Raw genomic sequence first — 20,054 nt, forward strand, 5'->3', positions numbered from 1 at the left:
TACAGACAAGAAAAGTACATGTTCATTAAGAGAAACCACTATATAGTCTATAAAACTTTATTAAAATTGGGATTACTTACAAACTTGTACAATAAAAATGAAAAAATATATAATAAGACATTGTTATTTTCTTACAGAAGAGTGAAAATGAGACTCATGGCAAAGAGCCATCCCTGATAATTTTGTTCCTTTCAAACATTCATGGAAATTTATTTTAAATATAAATGACAAATCTTTTTAAATAACACTAAGGCATTACCCACAGGCTAAAACTTACCCAGGAATTCCTTATCCCTGCTATTTCACCATCAGCTCTAGAAACATGGGAAACTGAGGCAAGTGCAGGCTGTAACAGTTCTACATTATGAGTTATCTATTATGGTAACATAAGAATGTTGCCCACACTCTAGTAAAGTTCAAAGAAGGTGATTTCACTATTTTCAAGTTATTGTCAAGAGCGTGAAGAGAAAGATAACACACATGGGTTGGGGTGTGGGAGCCCAAAGCCCCATATTTTGGGAGGCTGTGTGCCATTCCCATCCCCACTAAAGCCGTGCTTTGATGTTCACATGAATCTGCATTAAGTTTATTCCCAGCAAGCTCTGGCTCCCATCACATAAGGCACCAAACACCCTTTTCAAGGTAGTAACCATCTGAATCCAACTTAATAGCAACTGAATCCTTAAGGTGTTAGCAAGAGACACCACCAGATCACTACAATTGCATAGATTTCCCTAAAAACATAATTTCTGCTACATCAAAACAGAAGTAAAAGGTTATGCCTTGTGCAATGGCTATTTTTATGTTATTACTTGGTTTCAGCGTCTATGTAAGATGAAGGCAAAATAAATCTGTTAAACTGTCCTCTCCTTGGTTGAGATAAAATTCTTGGCATTTCAATATAGGTTATTATCTCATATGTCAGACCTGAGTCCAAAAGAATATTAAAAGGACATTTAATTTCCTTTCCTCCTACTTCAACTTTCACTACTCAATTCAGAGAAAAGTTATGAGTACACAGCTAGGAACCATTTTTACGCAGGCATCCATCTGAGCCCATTTTTTTTTCAGTAACAACAAAAAGATTGAGGGCAATTGCATAATCCATTCCCATGCCTTTTATGGCTATCGGGGCCTTGGGGGACCATCTGGCCTGTTTGGGTCCTTTCATTCATCAAATCTCTATTGTATATGCCAAGTGGAGACTGGGTTGAAGGGAACACAGTCAGTGAAGAGAGGGCCAGACTCTAGACTGGGATGTTTTAGCACAAAATGGAACACTGGAACTATTATCAGCAAAATCCCCTTTGTACGAAATATTAAGGCCACGAATTTGGGAGGAGAAATAAACTAGTTTTGGTAAGATGAAGTGGCTGATAGGGATTTCTTGTTAGAGGATATCAAAATTGCTAAATTTTCCTTATTTTTGGTCACTGGTCTCGTGAAAGCAATCTGAGTGGGAAAAGGAAAGGGAAATGTTTTAGGCCAGTTGGCTCTTATATTCCCATTAATGGGAGACCTGCTCGACACAACTTGCTCAGACCAATTAGAGGCAATAGATTTCCAATGCCGATGAGTCTCTGAGCCTTAGGGCCAATTTATGGTTGATATTTGCAGAGCAAGATGCTGACATGGCAGCAGACATGGCTCCAATGTCCAGCTCACTCCATAGTTATCTTTCAATTCTTCTCGATGAGATCAGTCTGAGAGATGAGACTACGCTGAAATTGCAAGAGCTATAACTGCCAGAGAAAATTAAATGGGGGCTTCAAGTAGTGACTGAGCCAGCAGACTAAGTGGCCAAGAGGGAGACAAGCAGCTTCTAAAGGTTTACAAAGTCAAGCAATCTCCGGGCACCCGGAGGCTCTGAAGCATCTAGGGCAGAGCCACACTGGTAGACAGGTCAGGGACACAGCACACCAAAGGCACTGTCCTTCACTGTCTGAGAGCAACTCTCATACTGTGGGACCCACTGTGATCTCCACTGCCTATAGCTCAGTCTCCAGCTACCAGACAGAAAGTAATGAATGGTTTTGATTTTACTCACCCCAAATTCAAACGCAGTGAAAAAACTGGTCTTAAGATGGAAACTGTATTTTACAAGTTTACTAAACAGAAAAAAAGAAGCTTTCCCAACCTCGTAATGCTTTCTCACTGAAATAAATACATGCATCAGGACAAAAGTCATCCTGGAGGCAAGCTACCACCTCCCAAGGAGCTATTTAGGGGAAGGCACCAAAGTTTCCAGGGAATCTGAGACCTCTTGCACAGCTGAATTATTTTTTCAAATCAACTTATACTCAAATATCCTAGGTGTGTTTCTATAAATAAGAAGAAAAGCAGTATATTTTGACGGTCTTAGTTCTTTGTAGAGGGATAAAATTCTACCATATACATAATTCACAAAGGCATAAAGGTTTCTCAATATAAAGCTTCTTTACCCTGCAACTTTAACCCACAGCAGCTGCCAAATACTGCTTATTTTTTGCTTTCTAATATATGTCTATTTGCTGCCAATTGAGGTAGTTGTCACTTTAGGAATGAGTAAAGCGATGGGAAACACTGCTGGAAATAATCAACCTAGAGGAATATCTCAGAGCTGACATTTTGGAAGTCAGTAATGGAGCCCAGGGACTTTGGAAATTATCTGCTAAATGCCTGGTCCAAAAGTGTCATTCGACTTTTTAAAAAATCATCTGCCTTCTCTATGACCATGGCAAGCCAGTAAGTCTAATGTTGTGCTCCTGCCATCGGTGTCTATCTTCCTGGCTAGAGTAATTATAGCTTTTCCAAGGCATGACGGTGAAGTTCACAGACAGAACCAAGCTAATGATGGAGACTTGGGAATTTGCTCCCTCAGAAATGGCATTGCTGGTTTATAAGGGTACTTTCCAATGGTAAAAGAATCTGAAACTAATGCCACTGTAATAAAAGGCAGCATGAAACTCTGGTCAGAAAAGGAACTGCAAACAAGTATAATACATTTCTGGAAAAAATGTGTCTGTTTCTGATGGCTGAATGAGCATCCAAAGGCATGAAGATTACCTGAGGTCTATTCATGGCAAACTGTGGCAATCACATAGCTACAACTTGTATGTTGTATCAAGAAACTTCATAGTTAATTTCAGGGCTTACAAATTTGCCAGATTTCATGGGGGAATGGCATAGATGGTAAGGAAAGGCTAAAAGGAATAAGAATAATGAATAGACAAAAGAAGGGAAAGAAAATTTCTTGATTCTACTGCAACTCAAAGATATGTGACCCACTGACAAGAAAAACGGAGAACCTATAAAAGCATTTAAAGTCTCTAACTAAGATCACTTCTCCTAAACAGCAGGAATAATGTTAAAAACCAAGGGGAAGAGACTATAAGAAATGAAACAAACTCTGAAAAGTACACACTTCACAGGCAAGGGAATAGACCCTTCATGAAAGGACAAAGGGAGCAAAGAAGAATGGGAAGGAAAGAATGCAATGTATTTTTAAGATGGAATTGAAAGCTGAATGTAATAAAAAGCCCAACAGACCTCCCTTACAGAAGAGCTTTACAGGCATGTTCCTAAAAGCAAGCAGGACTCAGAATATCATATGTGTGAGAACTAATTCAAAGCTCAACACAACAGCTTCTGGAACTTTAGCGGATAATCCATATTAATAAATATGTAGGGGCCTGCAGGGCTTGTCACTCTGGAGTGCTTGCTGGTTCTGGAACATGAATTTCTTACATTTTAAAACATATACTCACTTAAAAAAACAAGACAAAAATAAAAATCTATTTTCCTCTTAAAACAAGGATTATTTTAGTCACTGAAATAAAAGCAGAAGTGAAGGAGGCTCAGATTTGTGGATTTCTCTCTGGAAGATGCAGCCTATGGTCGGAAAGCACTACTGCACATATAATAGTTCTCACTTCTGAGTGCCAGCCACAGTGGCAAAAATGCCACAACTGAATCAACTTTCAAAGAGGAGCTAGAACGCTGTGTTAGCTGTGCTCGTCCAGTTTCTTCGGAAACATAAAGGTGAGCTGATAGCTTAACCAACGGGAAGCAGTCACTACTTTATCCACTCTCATTCCTCAGGGATCCCACCGAGACCACTAAGACCATTTCCAGAGGGAGGCCTACTCAGGCCTCTAATTTCAGTGGGAGAATTTCTGCACTATCTCACTCTTTTTCAAAGAGTTGAGAAGCGACTGCATGACACATGCAACATGGACCATCAAGGTACCAAGCCAGTCCACATAAAAATAACTGACAACCACCTAAGTCCGGAAGTTGTTCTCTGTTATAGCAGGGTACTGAGAATGTGAGTCCTCCTCCTCAGAGGATGTATCTTCATAGCTTTCACCTTGGGCAATAATGCTTCCTAATCCATACTCCTGCTCATGAACAGAAACCTCATTTGGTGTGAGGTGAAAAGAGCCTTCCACAAAGTCAGCAAATCTGGAAAAGAGAAGATAATATTCATTAGGAACTTTCTGTGCTTTCTAGTTTCTTTCAAAATTATAAGTTGAAACCCTTGATATGCTCACAGTCCAAATTATGTTGTGTCTAGCCAATATCATGGTCCTTACTCTAGCAGTTAAGTGGACTAAAGCAAAAAATAAGGAGAAAAAGAAAGCTGGGATCACAGGCCAACATTCCCTGTAACTACATCTTGCTTAATAAGCACTAGCCTATCCTTTTTAGTTATAGAAGTTCTAAGGTTCCTCTAGTTATCCATAATCCTGATAAGAGATTAAGGGTCATTACATATTCATTCATGTTTATGGTCTTATAAACTTTGTCATGAGGATTCCAAATTGAAGCTTCATTTGTATAGTTGCTCCAAGGAGAAAAAGAAAACTCAGAGAGCAATTCAAAGCTATCAGAGGGGAAACTTAATATGGTACTGGAGTCTTCTCATTTCAATGCTACAAGCAAAGCTAGAATAGATAGCTCCTTGAGGAACCAGAAAATAGGCTACTACTTAACATATGGATGATATACATACTTTTCTCTTGACTAGTTCTAGATGAAAAGGAAAATAAAGCCACAAATACAAAATGATTATCTAGAAGTATGATCTCTGTTAAAACTCAAAGTCACAATTATCCTAACAGATGTTTGGCATATCTGATCAAGAGTTTACCTCTTTGGAGACTGGATTCGAGAAATAGTCTTCCAAGCAGAGCAGTCTGGACTGTTACAATATTCTCGAAGCTCCTCTAAAGCCTTTCGGGTCTCCACCTCTCCTTGTATCCGATACTCTTCTTCTGTCAGGAGACGAGGGGAGACAGTCTTTTCTGTTGCCTTACACATCTTTCTGCGCTTACCAAAATAACACCATGAATCATTAATCAGTAATCTATATCCATCCTTACTTCTAGCTCCCTTCAGAGGGCCAAGCATACAGAAGAAAGCCTGAATTTTAAGAGTCATCACTCTCATCTTTCCTCCACAGATGTCTTTAGTTATAAAGATATATAACTCTTGATACATTAAACTATGAGTAACAAGTCAGAGTGGTCAATATTATTCACTAAAGTGAATAAATTTACTTATTTTCCAATAAATGATAGACAAAGTATTTATTTTCCAATAAATGGAAAAATGACAAGAAAATGATGGTATAAGACTGTGGTCCATTAACTTGGTTCCTCAGACTGTAAGAATCACCTTGACTATCTGTAATAGAATAACCACTGACAATCTCAGAACCTAGGACCATTCCATATTCACTATGCAAGGTGATAACGAGCTATGAATTACATCTTAAGAACTGGACTCCCAGAGCAATCTGAGAGTCAGCGTGAAACAATCTGAAACCAGGTGACCTGAGGCATGTGATATAAAAGTAATGTACTTTGCACCACCTAGTGGTAACAGGAACATATGACACTTTACTGGATGCTTTTATTTTATATAAAATGACTGGAATAAAATGATAAACATGCCTATAGAAAGTCTAAAAAAACAGACTCAGGAAGGAACAGAAGTAAAAGTAATAACACAATAAATTTTCATTAACAAAAAGGTTCCCAGGTCAACAATTCTGTATCCTTTTGCTGTAACTACATCCCACACTGCACTTTCCAATAGGTACATTCCCTTTCAGTCACCTGTAGGTGATGTACAGCCACTGAATAGGGTACTCCAGGTTCTTAGTACACAGCGCAATGATGATAATGGCAAGGGCAATGTGCGGTATCTGGATACTAGAATACATTAAACACAGGCCCATCAGCTGCAAAGTCCAGGTCAGCAGGTTGATACTTCGCTCATTCTCCAAAGGCCCATACTTGTAACAGACTGCAAAACTCATGAATCCAACTGTGAGGATATAGCCTATAAGAAGAGTTAACAGAAGACATCCTTTTTCATCTATAACTGGTAAAAATAATTTGTGTGGGGAACAGCACTAAATTCATTATATAGCACCTATTGAACCAGGAAAATGGACAAGATCTTTACTCAGTTATCTGTACTTTTATTCATTATTTGAATATATTTATCTCTTTAAGCTTCTATCCTTCCTGTTGTCCCAGATTTACCTGGTTCAGATGGAGCACTGTGCCATGTTAAATAATTCTAGAATAGTCTTTTTAAAAAACCTAATATATGAAAATCTGGATTAATCACCTCTAAAAGCATAGATTAAGGATTCTTATTTGTATAACCAAGAGATTATTGCTTTATGGATAGGCTTCACTGCAGAGTTCTTTGTTTCTTAAGGTCTTCAAGTACATTTAAAATATAATTATTGTGCTTGCTTCGGCAGGATATATACTAAAATATTAAAATATGATTATATTAATAAAGTCAATTTACAGCTTTTGGGAAAGATGCCTATTGTGTAAAGAAAGGTTAGTTAACACCAACAAATCAAAGTCTTCTCCCTAGCAACATCATTTTAAGAGAAGATACAATAACTGTAGAGGGGTTAGAAATAAGCGAAGAACCATGATTCTTAAAAATTAATAAAATGGCATGGACTATTAAACTCCTGTAAGCAGCAACATCTTTTCATGATTAACTAAAACAGCCTATAAACATATAAAAAGGAAAGCAAAACAGACAACACTTACTTAAAAGATACTGCCAGTAACACTTCCAGATCTCTTGTAAATTTTTAAACACTAGTTGAATGAGGTACAGTGAAAAGGACCAGCCTCCCACCAGGATGATATAAATGGGACTTTTCTAAGACAAAGAAATGAAAGCAAAAAAGTTACAATAGGCTTTTCATACATAAAAGCAAAATGGAACTATGATTTAAAAAAAAAATTCAACCTACTAAAAAACACATCTTAAAAAGATGTCCTTTATATTTAAAATGGTACAGTCTGGCAAAGAACACTGGGAAAATGAGATGCTAAATAACATAAAAGCCTGACTATGTAATTAGCAAACAGAAAGAAGACTTTAATCCCCACTGAGCACAGAATTTTAAATAAAAAGGGAGAGTCTGTATGTAACCAGGCCCAAGATTCATCACGGAAAGTACCTTTCTAAATTAAGAGAAGCATAGGACATTGACTTATCAGCCATCAATGCAAATTTTCAGTGCTGTAAGATTATTCAAGCAAACAATCCAAGCTCACCCTAATCACCTGTGAGTATTCTGCTATTTACCTTGGGCATAAACTTGGATAGCATGAAAATGATGATTAGCAGAGAGGCCACAATTCCCACACTCATCCCGGTGGAATAGTAGAAGATCTGGCTTCTGCAGAGAGAAAATGTATTTCATGACTATTTGTGTATTCTTCATACATGGCATTGTTCAAAGTAGGACAACTATCCCAGCCAAAAGAGAAAAAAAGTACAAGGTTAGAGCACGTATTTGCCCAAAACTTGAGGTCAGAAAACTGAAGAGACTGGTACAATGTGGTTGCTGCCAGATTATAAAGATTAGTATCAATGAGGTCCCCTCAAATAATATACCTCGGTAATATACCTCTGCTTACCACTCCCATCCCCAACATCTCTACCAATCCAATTTTTAATAATCTTTCTTCTGAGGAACTGTATACCTTCTTTGGGGAGAAGGGACAGGAATACTGCCTTCATGGAGACTGGAAACTAGAACTGAATTGATTACCCAGAAGGATAAACCAAACACAGGGCATAGAACAGAAAGCTCTTACTCCTATTTCAGGCTCCTCCTATCCAGTTATGCCTCCCTCACTGTTTCTCTCTGGATCCCCAAATAAGGAACTATCACCAATCTCACTCCAGCCCACCTTCAAACTTCAATTGTTAATCTTTCATTCACTACTCCACAGATATTCTTTTTCCTGTATACAGTAAATGCTGATTCTACCTTTGCTCAATGTTTGTCTAGTTATCTATTTTTTTATATTTGTACATGTCAGTTTCACCTAGCTTAGCTAGTAAGTTCCTCAAGGCAAGAAATGAATAATAAGTGGTTAATATCTGTTTCTTTACCTCTGAACGCATGAAACTTATCAACACATAGTCTAGTAAAAATAAGGCCTTAACACATTTCTAATGGTGGAAAGAGTGGTTGATAAACTGGTTAAATCCCATCATGAGATGGGTCAAATAAATAAGAGAGATTTCATTATTGACAATCTTATTCAATACCAAAAAAAAAAAATTGTAACATATATTAAAGTATTTTTTTAATCATCCAAGCAGGCAATGGCCTAGCCGTTAAAGGTCCTGGAAAAGGGAATGGAAGCACTTAAAGTTTTTATGATAAAAGTCAAGCAGGTGGGTCTAAGCCTTATCATTCCACACTCTAGCCTTGGAACCTACCTGCTCAGCAAGTCTCCACAAAAAAATAACATAAGTCCAAGGAAGAAAACGAGGAAGAGTTTGGGGTCAAATCCTGAAATAAATAGAGACTTCTGCTTAATAGGGGAACCAAACAATTTAAGGCATTATAGTAGTCCCCCCCTCATCTGCAGAGGATACGTTCCAAGACCCCCAGTGGATGCCTGAATCCATGGATAATACTGAACCCTATCCATACTGGATTTTCTTCTCTCTCTCTATATATATACCTGATAAAGTTTAATTTATAAATTAGGCACAACAATAACTAAAAATAGAACAATAACAACATACTATAATAAAACTTATGTGAATGTGGTCATTCATTTCAGGGGACCCCTTGCTGAAGTCCATGTACAGGCTCAATGTTGTCTGGCGCAACACACTGCTGCCAGTCGGAACATATTTTCTGTTCATGTCTTCCACCCACAAATTTAATGCCTTTTCCGTCTTAACTAAGCACTTAATCATGTATCACAGCGGTAGCTTTTGCAGTTTGAGGTGCAACAGCAAAACTAACATGGATTTCTTTTTCCTTCTTCACAACTTCACGGATAGAAGATTCGTTCTTACCAATTATCTTAGCAACCTCAGCATACATTTTTTTCCTTTCCTTATTAAGTCAATAACTTTCACCTTGTATTTAAAGCACTGTACGGCTTCTCTTTGGCACATCTGAATTGCCAGCATCATTGCTCTTGTGCTTTGGGGCCATTAGTAAGTAAGAGTTACCTGCCACAGGCACAGTCACCTGCAACAGTCAGTCTGATAACCCAGACGACTAAGTGGCCAATGGGAGGGCAGAGTAAACAGCATGGATACACTGGACAAAGGGATGATTCACATCCAGACGGAATGGTTCGAGATGTTTTCATGCTACTCAGAATGGCACACAATTTAAAACTTATGAATTGTTTATTGAATTGTTTATTTCTGGAATTTCTCATTTAATATTTTTGGACCAAGGCTGACTGCAGGTAACTGAAACCACATAAAGTAAAACCATGGATAAGGGGGAACTACTGTACAGAATTAAAAACAATGTTGGCATTATTGGTTAACTAATAAAATAAATGCAAACAGCTCACTTAAACAGCATGTAAATTCCACACAAAGCCTAAGCATCCTTCAAAGAGAAAGTGTAATTAGGTCTCTGTCTAACCTGTACTTTCCTGAAGACCTTATTTTTATTTTGGCTAAATACACTAAAGCTAAAAGAAATCAAGTTTTGCTTGGATAGAGCCAGGCACAGTGCCATCAGCACTTCATGCAATCGCCCACAAGGGGTCTCTACCACTCTGGCTTTCAAGCCTTAAGTCACTTGTAGGCTGGGATTCAGCAGATTGGCCTAGACTTTGGGCCTGGGCCCTCTGCTGTTCTTCAACTGGCTGCTTCTCTCACCCAACATCACTATTCTCTTCCTTTTGCTACACAACCATTGTGTTAAAAAAGCCTACACCCAAACACATCTCACCTAGGACCAGGGGCCTCCAGCAGAGGTCCCTTAGTGGCATGCCAAACGCTCCCACAGCTTTCACATTTAAGAGCTTTGAGTCTAGGGGAGATCCACAACGGAACAGGAGCAAGAGATCAGTAAATGTAAAAGGAACACTAAAAAACAGGTCAATCCTATACAACCAAAGAACTGTAGAACTCTAAGACAATTAGAAGGGCACAAACTACTTTGTAGCAAAACCCGGGATTGTTTCTACTACTTGCAACAACCCAGGACCCTGGGTAAGTAACCAAAGAGAGACCAAAAGTCATGGAAAATTCAACAGCATAGTGATCTGCCTCCTCTGTGAAACTTTCTCAGACACATTCAGAAAAGGGAAAACTTCTCCCAGTTCCACTAAATAGGCCTTAAACTAAAGTGATCTTCCTATTAATTTATGGTTCTACAAATACTTTTCGCTTGTGAAGTATTAATATTCAGTTCTACTTTTCTTCAATTTTTACTGTTTAACCATTCATGTCTTCAAATGTAGACTTTACGTTTCAGGACATCTATCCTTGCCTAGAACTACCCAGAAGGCAGGAATACATCTTTCTTACTCTAAAGAATATTAGGACTATCAGGTCAGGGCCATTGGAAGTATTAGGAATGTACATCTTCACAATTCTAACTAAGGAAGTACTCAGAACTATCTAAGGTGAAGTCACAAATCTAGGCCTAAAGGATTTTATGCGGGGTGGAGTGTCTCTAAACTGCCTGGAGCAGTGATGTACTTAGGTTATAATCAGAACCAAAATGGAACTGTCTTGAGCTGACTTCTTTGTCTAATTATACCATCCAAAGCTTAGTCCCGTCTCACTACAGAATCCACCAGAAAAAGAGAGGTAAGACTTACTGCGGGTCACAGTGACACTGTACTGGGTGTCTTCCTCTATAATATCAACTTTGAGGCAGGTTTTTGTGCTGTATAGACCCACATTAACATAGGTGTCATTCAATTTCTCTTTTAAAAAGGAGGAAAAAAAGTTCCAGATACTAAACTGCTCTAGCTCCTTCAGTTTCTCCTCATTCTCCACCTGGGTGACTCGTACCAGTTTGGAACTATTTACCCGGATCTGTAACACAAATAAAATCTGGATGAGAAAAAAAGTAGGAATTTAATTCTCACAAACACAATTGAAAAAAAACTTTAGAGCACATATCTAAATCAGAAATGGCACTAGTTTTCCACAAGCCTTATGAAAAACACAGATGCAGTGGCTAAAACATATTAGGCAAATAACACTGCACATGGTACAAAGAGGCAGCTGTTAGAAGGCCTTATTGTTAACATAATCTAAATCTACTATTAGGCCAGAACATAGAGGAGGGAAAAAGACTTCCAAGCTGAAAGAGTTATCAACAACTATTTATGAGAGATCATACAAAGTAAGGACCTAGAATATTAAGAAAATTGCCAGGCATAAACCACCCCAAAAATGTTTCCCATAATGACAGGCTGAGAAATTCAACCCTTTGTCACGAATCACTGACTATGGGTAAATGTTGGTTATAATTTGCCCCAGATGGAATATGATCTGTATATCAGACAATTAAAAAAAAAATTTAAAAAACCCACAAGCCCATCTTTATGTTTTTGATGTGAACAACAAATGTCCTTATCAGTAACTATGCTTATAGAAGCAGCAATATTTCCCAAAGGACTCATTTTGTTCAATCATTATTACAGCCAGACACTCTTGCTTGCCAGGTAGCTTAACAGTGTCATGAAACAAATGAAACCAAAGTCATTCTATCAAGGGGAAACTTCAGCTCAGAGGGTTATGAAACATCTTGTGTAGAATCGAAATAGGAGCAGCAAGACAAAAGAATTTACATCCTGACAGGCACGCAACAGTTTCCAAGCCAAAGACACAACAGTTTCCAGGCCAAAGATGGCATAAGGCCTTTAAAAAGAAAGCGGGGGGGGGGAACAGCTGCAGCCATGCATAGGAGTGAGGGCAAAAGAAGGAGGCAGTTTCTTTGGGAAAAGGAGGAAGTTTACCTCAGGGTCAAGTATTCTAAGCTACTTAAAGGCGCAGAGAGAGGAACACAAAGCATGCATAAATGCTTATTAACGAAAAATAATTCAGGATTCTCTCAACCCTATCAAAATTGTTAGTAATACTTTTTCAAAAACTGTGTATGAAAGAAACATATCAAAGTACTTGCTAATACAAATATTTACAGAAGCTGCCCATGCCAGGGCCTTCGTGTTATTACCTGTATCCGTGTCCATACATCATGCCACTTTGGGAGAAGCACATTTTTATAACAGAATTGTTGCCTGGTAATCATATTATAAACTTGAGATTCCTGAAGCATGGCCACACCTACATCAATTCCAGCTTAATACAAAGAAAGGAAATAAGAATTAAATATAACATAACAGAACAATCTAATAACTATAATTCATTTCATAAAAAGAATTAAACTGACCACTTTCTTAAAGTTGGGGTTAAAATGTTAACGACTGAAAAACAAAAAGAAAACTGAGATGAGAGAAGAAATAAAGTAGTCTTATTTCTGTCAAATTTAATAATTTAAATACAAAGTCACTAAGCTACTATTGTTTAAAACAGTTTGCTGTCTCATTTAACCTTTTCAACAATGCTATCGGGTAGGCACTCTCATAATTCCTATTTCACGAATAAAGAAACTGATGTTTGAGAAAAATGAATTTGCCCAAAGTCACACAACTAATAAATTAGCTTAATTGAGATTCACACTCAGGTCTTGTTTCCCTCATAAAGGCATAGCTGAAGTAACCCCATCTGATGGTTTTCTCTATCCCTTTCTTGAGTAGGATGAACAGAATTGGCAACGTTTTGCATATATGCATAGCACTTTGAGTAGTTACTAAAAGATTGCAAAGTTGCTTTTTTCCAGATGTTTTGTTTCATTTCAAGTTTTAATAACAGCGAAGAATATATGCAGTTCCTTTAGCTTTACCAAAACAGAAGATTCTCCCCTTCAGGAGTTTTATATTCAATCTCAGATAATTTAAGGTTTTAAAGTGACCGCTCTCTTGTATCTTCCCATCCAAGTTATACAAGCTACCTTCTTTACTACAAAACATTTAAATAATTTCTTCCTTGAGTTCTATATTGTACTTACCAATTTATTAAGTGCTACTCTAAGCGGAAATTTAGTTATCTTTCTGGTTCTTAGTTATAAAGGTGGTAGATTTAAAATACTAAACACACACATATACACACAAACCCACAAAAACACAAAAACCTTAACAAAACTTAGAAAACCAAAGTTACACACAAAAAAAGGCAATGATGCCCGCCAATCCAAAATGGTTTTAGAGTGAAGCTAACGCTAATTTTGAAGTGAAATTCAGCCTTAAACCTAAATGTAAGAACAAAAACTATAAAACTCTTAGAAGAAAACACAGGTATAAATCTTCGTCACCTTGGATTAGGCAATGGTTTCTTATATATGACACTAAAGCATAGCAACCAAAGGAAGAAAAAAAAAAACAGATAAATCAGACTTCATAAAAATTTAAAGCTTTTGTTTCAAAGGACACTATCAAGAAAGTGAAAAGAAAACCCACAAAAAGGGAGAAAATATTTATAAATCATATATCTAATAAGGGTCTAGTATCCAGAATACATAACAAACTACAACTCAACAATATAAAGGGAAATAACCCAATTTTTTAAATAGGCAAAGGATTTGAATAGACATTTCTCCAAAGAAGTTATACAAACGGCCAATAAGCACATGAAAAAATGCTAAACATCATTAGTCATTAGGGAAATGCAAATCAAAACCACAATGAAATAACACTTCACACTCACTAGGATAGCTATAAGCAAAAAGAGAACAATACCGACTGTTAGTGAGGATGTGGAGAAACTGATATTCTCATATATTACTAGCAGGGGTGTAAAATGGTGCAGCCTCTTTGGAAAACAGTTTGGCAGTTCCTCAAAAAGTTAAAACATAGAGTTATTATATGACCTAGCAATTCCACTCCTATGTATATAGGTCATAAATAACTCTATGTTTTAACAAGAGAAGTGAAAACATAATGTTCACACAAAAACTTGTACATGAATATTCATAGTAGCAATATCCATAATAACCAAGAAGTGAAAACTCAAATGTCCATCAACTGATGAATGGATAAAATGTAGTATAGCAATACAAGTACTGATACATAGTACAACATGGATGAACCTTGAAAACATTATGCTAAATGAAAATATCCAGACACAAAAAGGCCACATGTTGAATGATTCCATTTTTATGAAACATCTAGAATAGGCAAGTCCACAGAGAAAGAAAGATTAGTAATTGCCAGGGGCTGGGAGGGGAAATGGGAAGTGAATACAAAGGTGTATGGGGTCTCATTGTGGAGGAATGAAAATATTCTGGAATTATTCAGTGGTGATGGTTGTAAGACCTCGTGAATATACTAAAAACCACTGAAAAGGTGGATCTTATGGTATGGGAATTATATCTCAACTTTTTTTCTTTACTTCAGTCTTGAAACTGTGGAAGAGGAGTTTTCCTTGACCCTCTTAGGGTCACTGGCTGGGCCTGAAAAATAAACTGACAAAGACAGATTAAGAGGAGAAAAGCATACAAATTTATTTAATGTTTTATGTGACACAAAAGCCTTCGTAAGAAAATGAGGACCCTAAAAACCTCTGTAAGAAATGAAGACCCCTCCAAGACCATAAGAACTATGTACTTTTATGCTGAGTTTGATGAAGAGTAGACAATACTAGAGGAATAAGATAGGTTTAGGAACACGAGGTAATTGTGGGAATCTGGGGGAAACTGAGCAAGGCCTATTAGGATTCTTCTTGGGGTCCCTTTATCTTCGAAGATAAGGATGCTTTCCTCCAGATATAGGGAGGGCACTTGTCACATGAGGATTTTATGGCCTGCTTCAGGGAAGAAGGGCAAAGTGGGGGAGCTCAGCACCATGGTCAGCCACATCTTTGGACATTCATTGATAGGTAAAATATTCCAATTCAGCCTAAAAGGATAATCTGTGGAAACAATCACCACTCCAGCTGTAGTTTAAATTGTTAGAAACACAGAACTAAATCAGATGACCATAAACATATACAAATTGTTAAAATGCTCGGTAGAACCTTGTGCTTCCCACAGCTAAAGAGCATACACCACCTTTCTTTCCCTCCCTACGGTGAGAGTTAGTTAGCATGTTAAAAAGTAGACTAAATTAAATATTCGGGAAAATGCTTTCTGAGCCCAAAGATCTACTTCTCAAAAAATGCCTTCTTCGAATTTAGTGAATCACAATTCAGAGGTTGATAACTTCATATCTACTTATGATCATTACATACTTTTCGCCTACTTTTCAATCAACAACACTGCTCATTTAACATCTATAGGAAGAGAGTAATGAAAATGATTCATAGTATGTGAGGACCAGAACAAACACTATAAAGTCATGAAAAACAATCTCTTCTAATTCTTAAGTAGCCTCTATTCATTTCTGTAAGGAGGTAATCCAATTCATACTTAAAAGCCTCCTTAAAAACTAACATCTTAAATCAGCAGGCTTAGCAAAGGATTATTCAATAGGACTCTGGAACTGACTGGTTATTTGGAATAAAACCAATCTAGATCTTCATCTCACACTAAATGCTAACCCTAATTATAGGTTAAAAAATAAAATAAAATAAATTTTAATTGTACCACAAAAATAATATCAATTCAATTTTGGAGGGTTCTTTAAGCATAAAAGCAATGGACATAAATCTAGAGAATAAAATCAAGTGACTATATAAAAATATAAATCTTCTATTTAAAAAGATAAAGGGGGCAATCACAGTTCTGCAATAGATTATAAGTATATATGTTTAAAAGTTTATACGAATTGATTTTTAAAGTACACAAAAATCCCAGTAAAAAGTAATCACAATAGGCCAAGAACAAAGGATACAAACACACTCTAAAAAAATTCAAGTCAAAACAGAAAATTAAATAGCTAATCAACAGTTGAAAGATGCTCCCTCGCAAATAATGCAAGAAATGTAACGTACATTAAGATACCACTTTCACTCTATGAAATTAGCAAAGGTGTTACAGCCTAGAATATCCAACGCTAGCAAGGGTCACAAGCAAATATTGCTGATAGTGGTGTAAATTGGCACGCCTTTTCAAGAAAGTATTTTAGCAAGATGTTTCGACGGTCTTAAATATGTTTTAGCTTTTGACCTAATAAATCTATTTTTTTTATTTTTAATTAAATTTTTAAATTTTATAAAAAGACAATCTACTTCAAGTAAAAAAAATTTCACAGATCAGCTACTACTTTAGGTTCTAACAGTGTCTTAAGCTGAGAAACACATGCTGCACAAAATATAAGCTTACTGAGATGGGTAATTAAAAGACCAGGTGGTTGGTAACAGTATACTCAAACCCCAATCATAGTAAAACCAGTATAAAAACCATGAAGGCATTCCTTGAACATTTATAAATCCATTTCTGAGAATTTATCTTTTAAAAAATCTAAATGCAACAAATTTATATACAAAAATGTTTGCAAAGTGTTATCTACAATTAAAAACTAGAAAACACCACAAATATCCAACCAAGAGTAGAAACCACAAACATCCAACCAAATGTTTAATTCAGAAACATTACATGTCTATGGCCATGCTACCCTGAATAAGCCCGATGCCATCTGATCTCTGAAGCTAAGCAGGGTCCAGCATGGTTAGTACTTGGATGGAAGACCACCTAGGAAGACCAGGTACTGCAGGCTTAAAAAATAAGAGATTGTAAACTGACAAGGTCCTTGCAATCTGTGAGGTCAACCAAGGGTTGCCTCACATAAAAAGAAAATTAAAAAAAAAATAAAATAATTAAGAAAAATTTAATTAAAAAATGTGGAAAAAGACCAGAAGTGTGCTAAAATGGATCGCCTCTGAAAGGAATAAACGGTGAGAGGTTTTTTTCTTTATACTTAATTGGATTTGCCAAGTAGTCTAAAATAAACTCATGTTGTTTTTATAATAACATTTTTCAAAAACCTCCAGTGAGAAAGAACTCCCTGCCTTTTGAAGTACTCCATTCAGTTTTTAGGTACCTCTGACTTTTAGAAAGTTCTTCTCTATTTCGAATGTCACTTTGTAGCTATCACTCACATGATATATCAGGTCACACAGAACAAATATCCCTGCAGGTTACCCTTCTCTAAGTCAAGATGTTCCTGTTCCTCTCCTCACTAAAGAAACTTAGACTGCTGATTGAGCTCTATGTAGGAACATTTTTGTATATATTTTCTCTTTCATCCCCACAATCCACAACCCCACTTTAGAGGTTAGCGTTAGCCATCTGGCCCAAGTTCATTCAGATTATAAATAGCCCTTCAAACTTTACTCTGAGCCCTGACTCTAGAAAAGTACCTCCCTGGATACCGACTCCCCTCTCCCTTAACAAAAAAAAAAAAAAAAAGGTTTCAGAAGGAAGAGCAGCACTTTAGAACTAGATCTATGGATCCTGAGACAACCTTAAAGCTGCAGGTAAAGATTATCATAAGTGACAGCATGAGATAGGCAAAAAACGAAGGTAAGACAGCACGTGTTTACAAGATAAAATTAACCCCGTGAGTTTCGACTCCCTCCAGTGGAAGTTTGGAAACCTCACTTATTTTTCTGTTATGCATTTAACGACAAGTAGGTAGATGAAAACTCTTAACACTCTAGGTTTTCTAGATTAGAGCGGAAGTTTCAACCTAGTCCAAAGCCAATTATCTAGCAGAAAGTATCAAATTAGTTCACCTAAGGCATTATATTTCCAAAAGTAACCTATTCAATGCTGAATGGCGCTTGTATCTTTTGGGTTTTTTTTTGTTTGTTTTTGAAATGGGAATTTAACGGCTCCAGGTCTATTCTATAGGGCCGGTAGGAGCCAGGATCTTACAAGAGCTGAAGACGTTAGCGATCATTGCATTTCAGTAAACTGTATTATCTGTTCAGCCGCCCGAGTCTTGACAGAGCGTACGTTCAGAAGGTGTTGCTCATTTGTTGAATGAATGGGATGCTCCCTTTCCAGTGGCAGCTATGCCTGCCGGTAACGGTCCCCAGGTCTCCCTTCTTTTTTAACCAGGAAACTCGAGGCCGGTGAAGCGCGACGCAGCCCCCAGGGCCGCTTCTCACCCAGTCTAGGCCTCCCTTCCAGTCTCTGTCAAAAGGCTCCATGCTCCTCCCCACTGTGAGCGGCTCCACCAGGCCGCCCCAGGCCGACCCCTCAGTGCCGACGCCCATCCGTCGACAATGAAGCTTCTTCCTTTGCGTACAGCCGCGCCACTCCGCAGAGTAACAGGCGGCGCCCGGGAACACTCCCCACTTTTCTAAATATAACCCGCTTGGCACCCGCCCCCTTGGCAGTTGCTGCCGGGTGGTACCTGAGCCGCAGACCAAGCAGCCGGAGAGAACCAGGAGCAGCCGCACTGCCCCACCGCCCCCGGCCCCGCAACCCCAGGACCCGGCACCAACTACTGCCCGAGAGAACGCCACATTCATTCCTCCCGCCATAGTCGCTTTACGCCGCCGCCTCCTCATGTGCCTCGCCCCAGCAACTAATCCCGAACAGACAGGGCCACCAGCCTATCCACTACAAGACTTACCCCCTAACACCCAATCGGACAGGCGGAGCTTCAAGCACTCAGTCCTTTGCGGACCCTATAATCCCGCCTCTTAGCAACTGATGCGAGAGGGCGGGAGAAGCAGCTTTCAGCCTATTAGAAAACGGGTCTCACTTTAGCAATGGCGACAGGAAGATCCCACCCCTTAACAACATGCTTCCGTCTTCAGTTTATTTACAACTGGCGCGATTGATGGTAAGTTTAGCCAATAGAAAGTCAGAATGGGCGAGGCCTCCTTGACCAAACTTGATATTTTTGTCGAAACGGAAGTTCTGTTTTTCTCCTTTCCTTTTGTCACGATCTTTTTGTTATGAGAAATTTATAATTGAGACCTCTTTATATGTAGGGTCCTGACGGGACAATTTTTTTAAGTAAGTCTATTGAGACTTCCAAAGCCCTAAATGATTTAAAACAAAAGTTACCAAAAAAATTGTCAGGGTTTCATAGGAATGAATGTATAAATGTTAGCATTTTAAAATGCAGTCATAGGGGTTTCTTTTGGAAACGAAATGAATGTGAGGATTAAGAGAAATTTTTTTATTCCTCACATGTGAGATAAATGTTATCGCCATTTAAGAAGCCAAGGAAGGCTAAGAGGCAAAGGGACCTGCCCACGATTGCGTAATTAGCTGGGCTGGGGTATGGTTCCAACCCAAGTGTTACTGCCTGTGTTCTTTATATGCATCAAGCTGCTTCTTCCCATTAAATGATTTCACATAGTGTGGGCCTAGCAGAGTGCCTGGTACATAACAAGTGCTCAGTAAACGTTAGTACAAACGTTAGTACAAACGTTAGTACTTATTTTTTAGAGGATCTAATAGTGATGGGTAGAAACTAGAGATGATGGAACCTACTGTGTTGAGGGGAAATTCAAGGAAGGAGGTAACTGCTGGAGCTAAACCGTGAGCAGGAGAAAAAACTTGATCCTCAGAAAAAGTGTAGGTCACCCTCGTGATAATGGTCTCACACACACACTCTGTTAGCTGACCTAGAGGGGTCAATATAAATCAATCATGTTGATATTATGTACCCTCGTGTGATGAAAATGGCATTTTAACTTCTGGTTTTCCTTCCCAAAACCCATAAAAGTAATCTAATCATGTGGAAACCGTTAAATTCAGATAGAGGGGCATC

At 38.0% G+C, this 20,054-nt stretch overlaps 1 protein-coding gene across 4 annotated transcripts; it reads right to left on the reverse strand.

Annotated features, from left to right (window-relative positions):
- Nucleotides 1–43: 43 nt before the first annotated feature.
- Nucleotides 44–18,846, reverse strand: NEMP1 (nuclear envelope integral membrane protein 1). 4 transcript variants are annotated; one of them, XM_039865749.1, is made up of 9 exons: nucleotides 18,681–18,846; nucleotides 12,500–12,624; nucleotides 11,133–11,352; nucleotides 8,764–8,836; nucleotides 7,615–7,708; nucleotides 7,068–7,182; nucleotides 6,102–6,327; nucleotides 5,132–5,305; nucleotides 44–4,443 (listed from the first exon to the last, which is right to left on the reverse strand). In XM_039865749.1, the coding sequence occupies exons 1-9, from the start codon at nucleotides 18,835–18,837 to the stop codon at nucleotides 4,263–4,265; spliced, it is 1,365 nt and encodes a 454-aa protein (XP_039721683.1). In that variant the 5' UTR covers nucleotides 18,838–18,846; the 3' UTR covers nucleotides 44–4,262. The 4 variants fall into 4 exon arrangements, with proteins under 4 accessions (XP_039721683.1, XP_039721684.1, XP_039721685.1 ...); XM_039865750.1 differs by lacking the exon at nucleotides 18,681–18,846 and adding an exon at nucleotides 18,433–18,641; XM_039865751.1 differs by lacking the exon at nucleotides 18,681–18,846 and adding an exon at nucleotides 12,716–13,779.
- Between the last annotated feature and the right edge of the window lie 1,208 nt (nucleotides 18,847–20,054).

The sequence above is a fragment of the Pteropus medius genome, unplaced genomic scaffold, assembly GCF_902729225.1.
Source record: "Pteropus medius unplaced genomic scaffold, Ma_sr-lr_union100, whole genome shotgun sequence".
NCBI lineage: Eukaryota > Metazoa > Chordata > Mammalia > Chiroptera > Pteropodidae > Pteropus > Pteropus medius.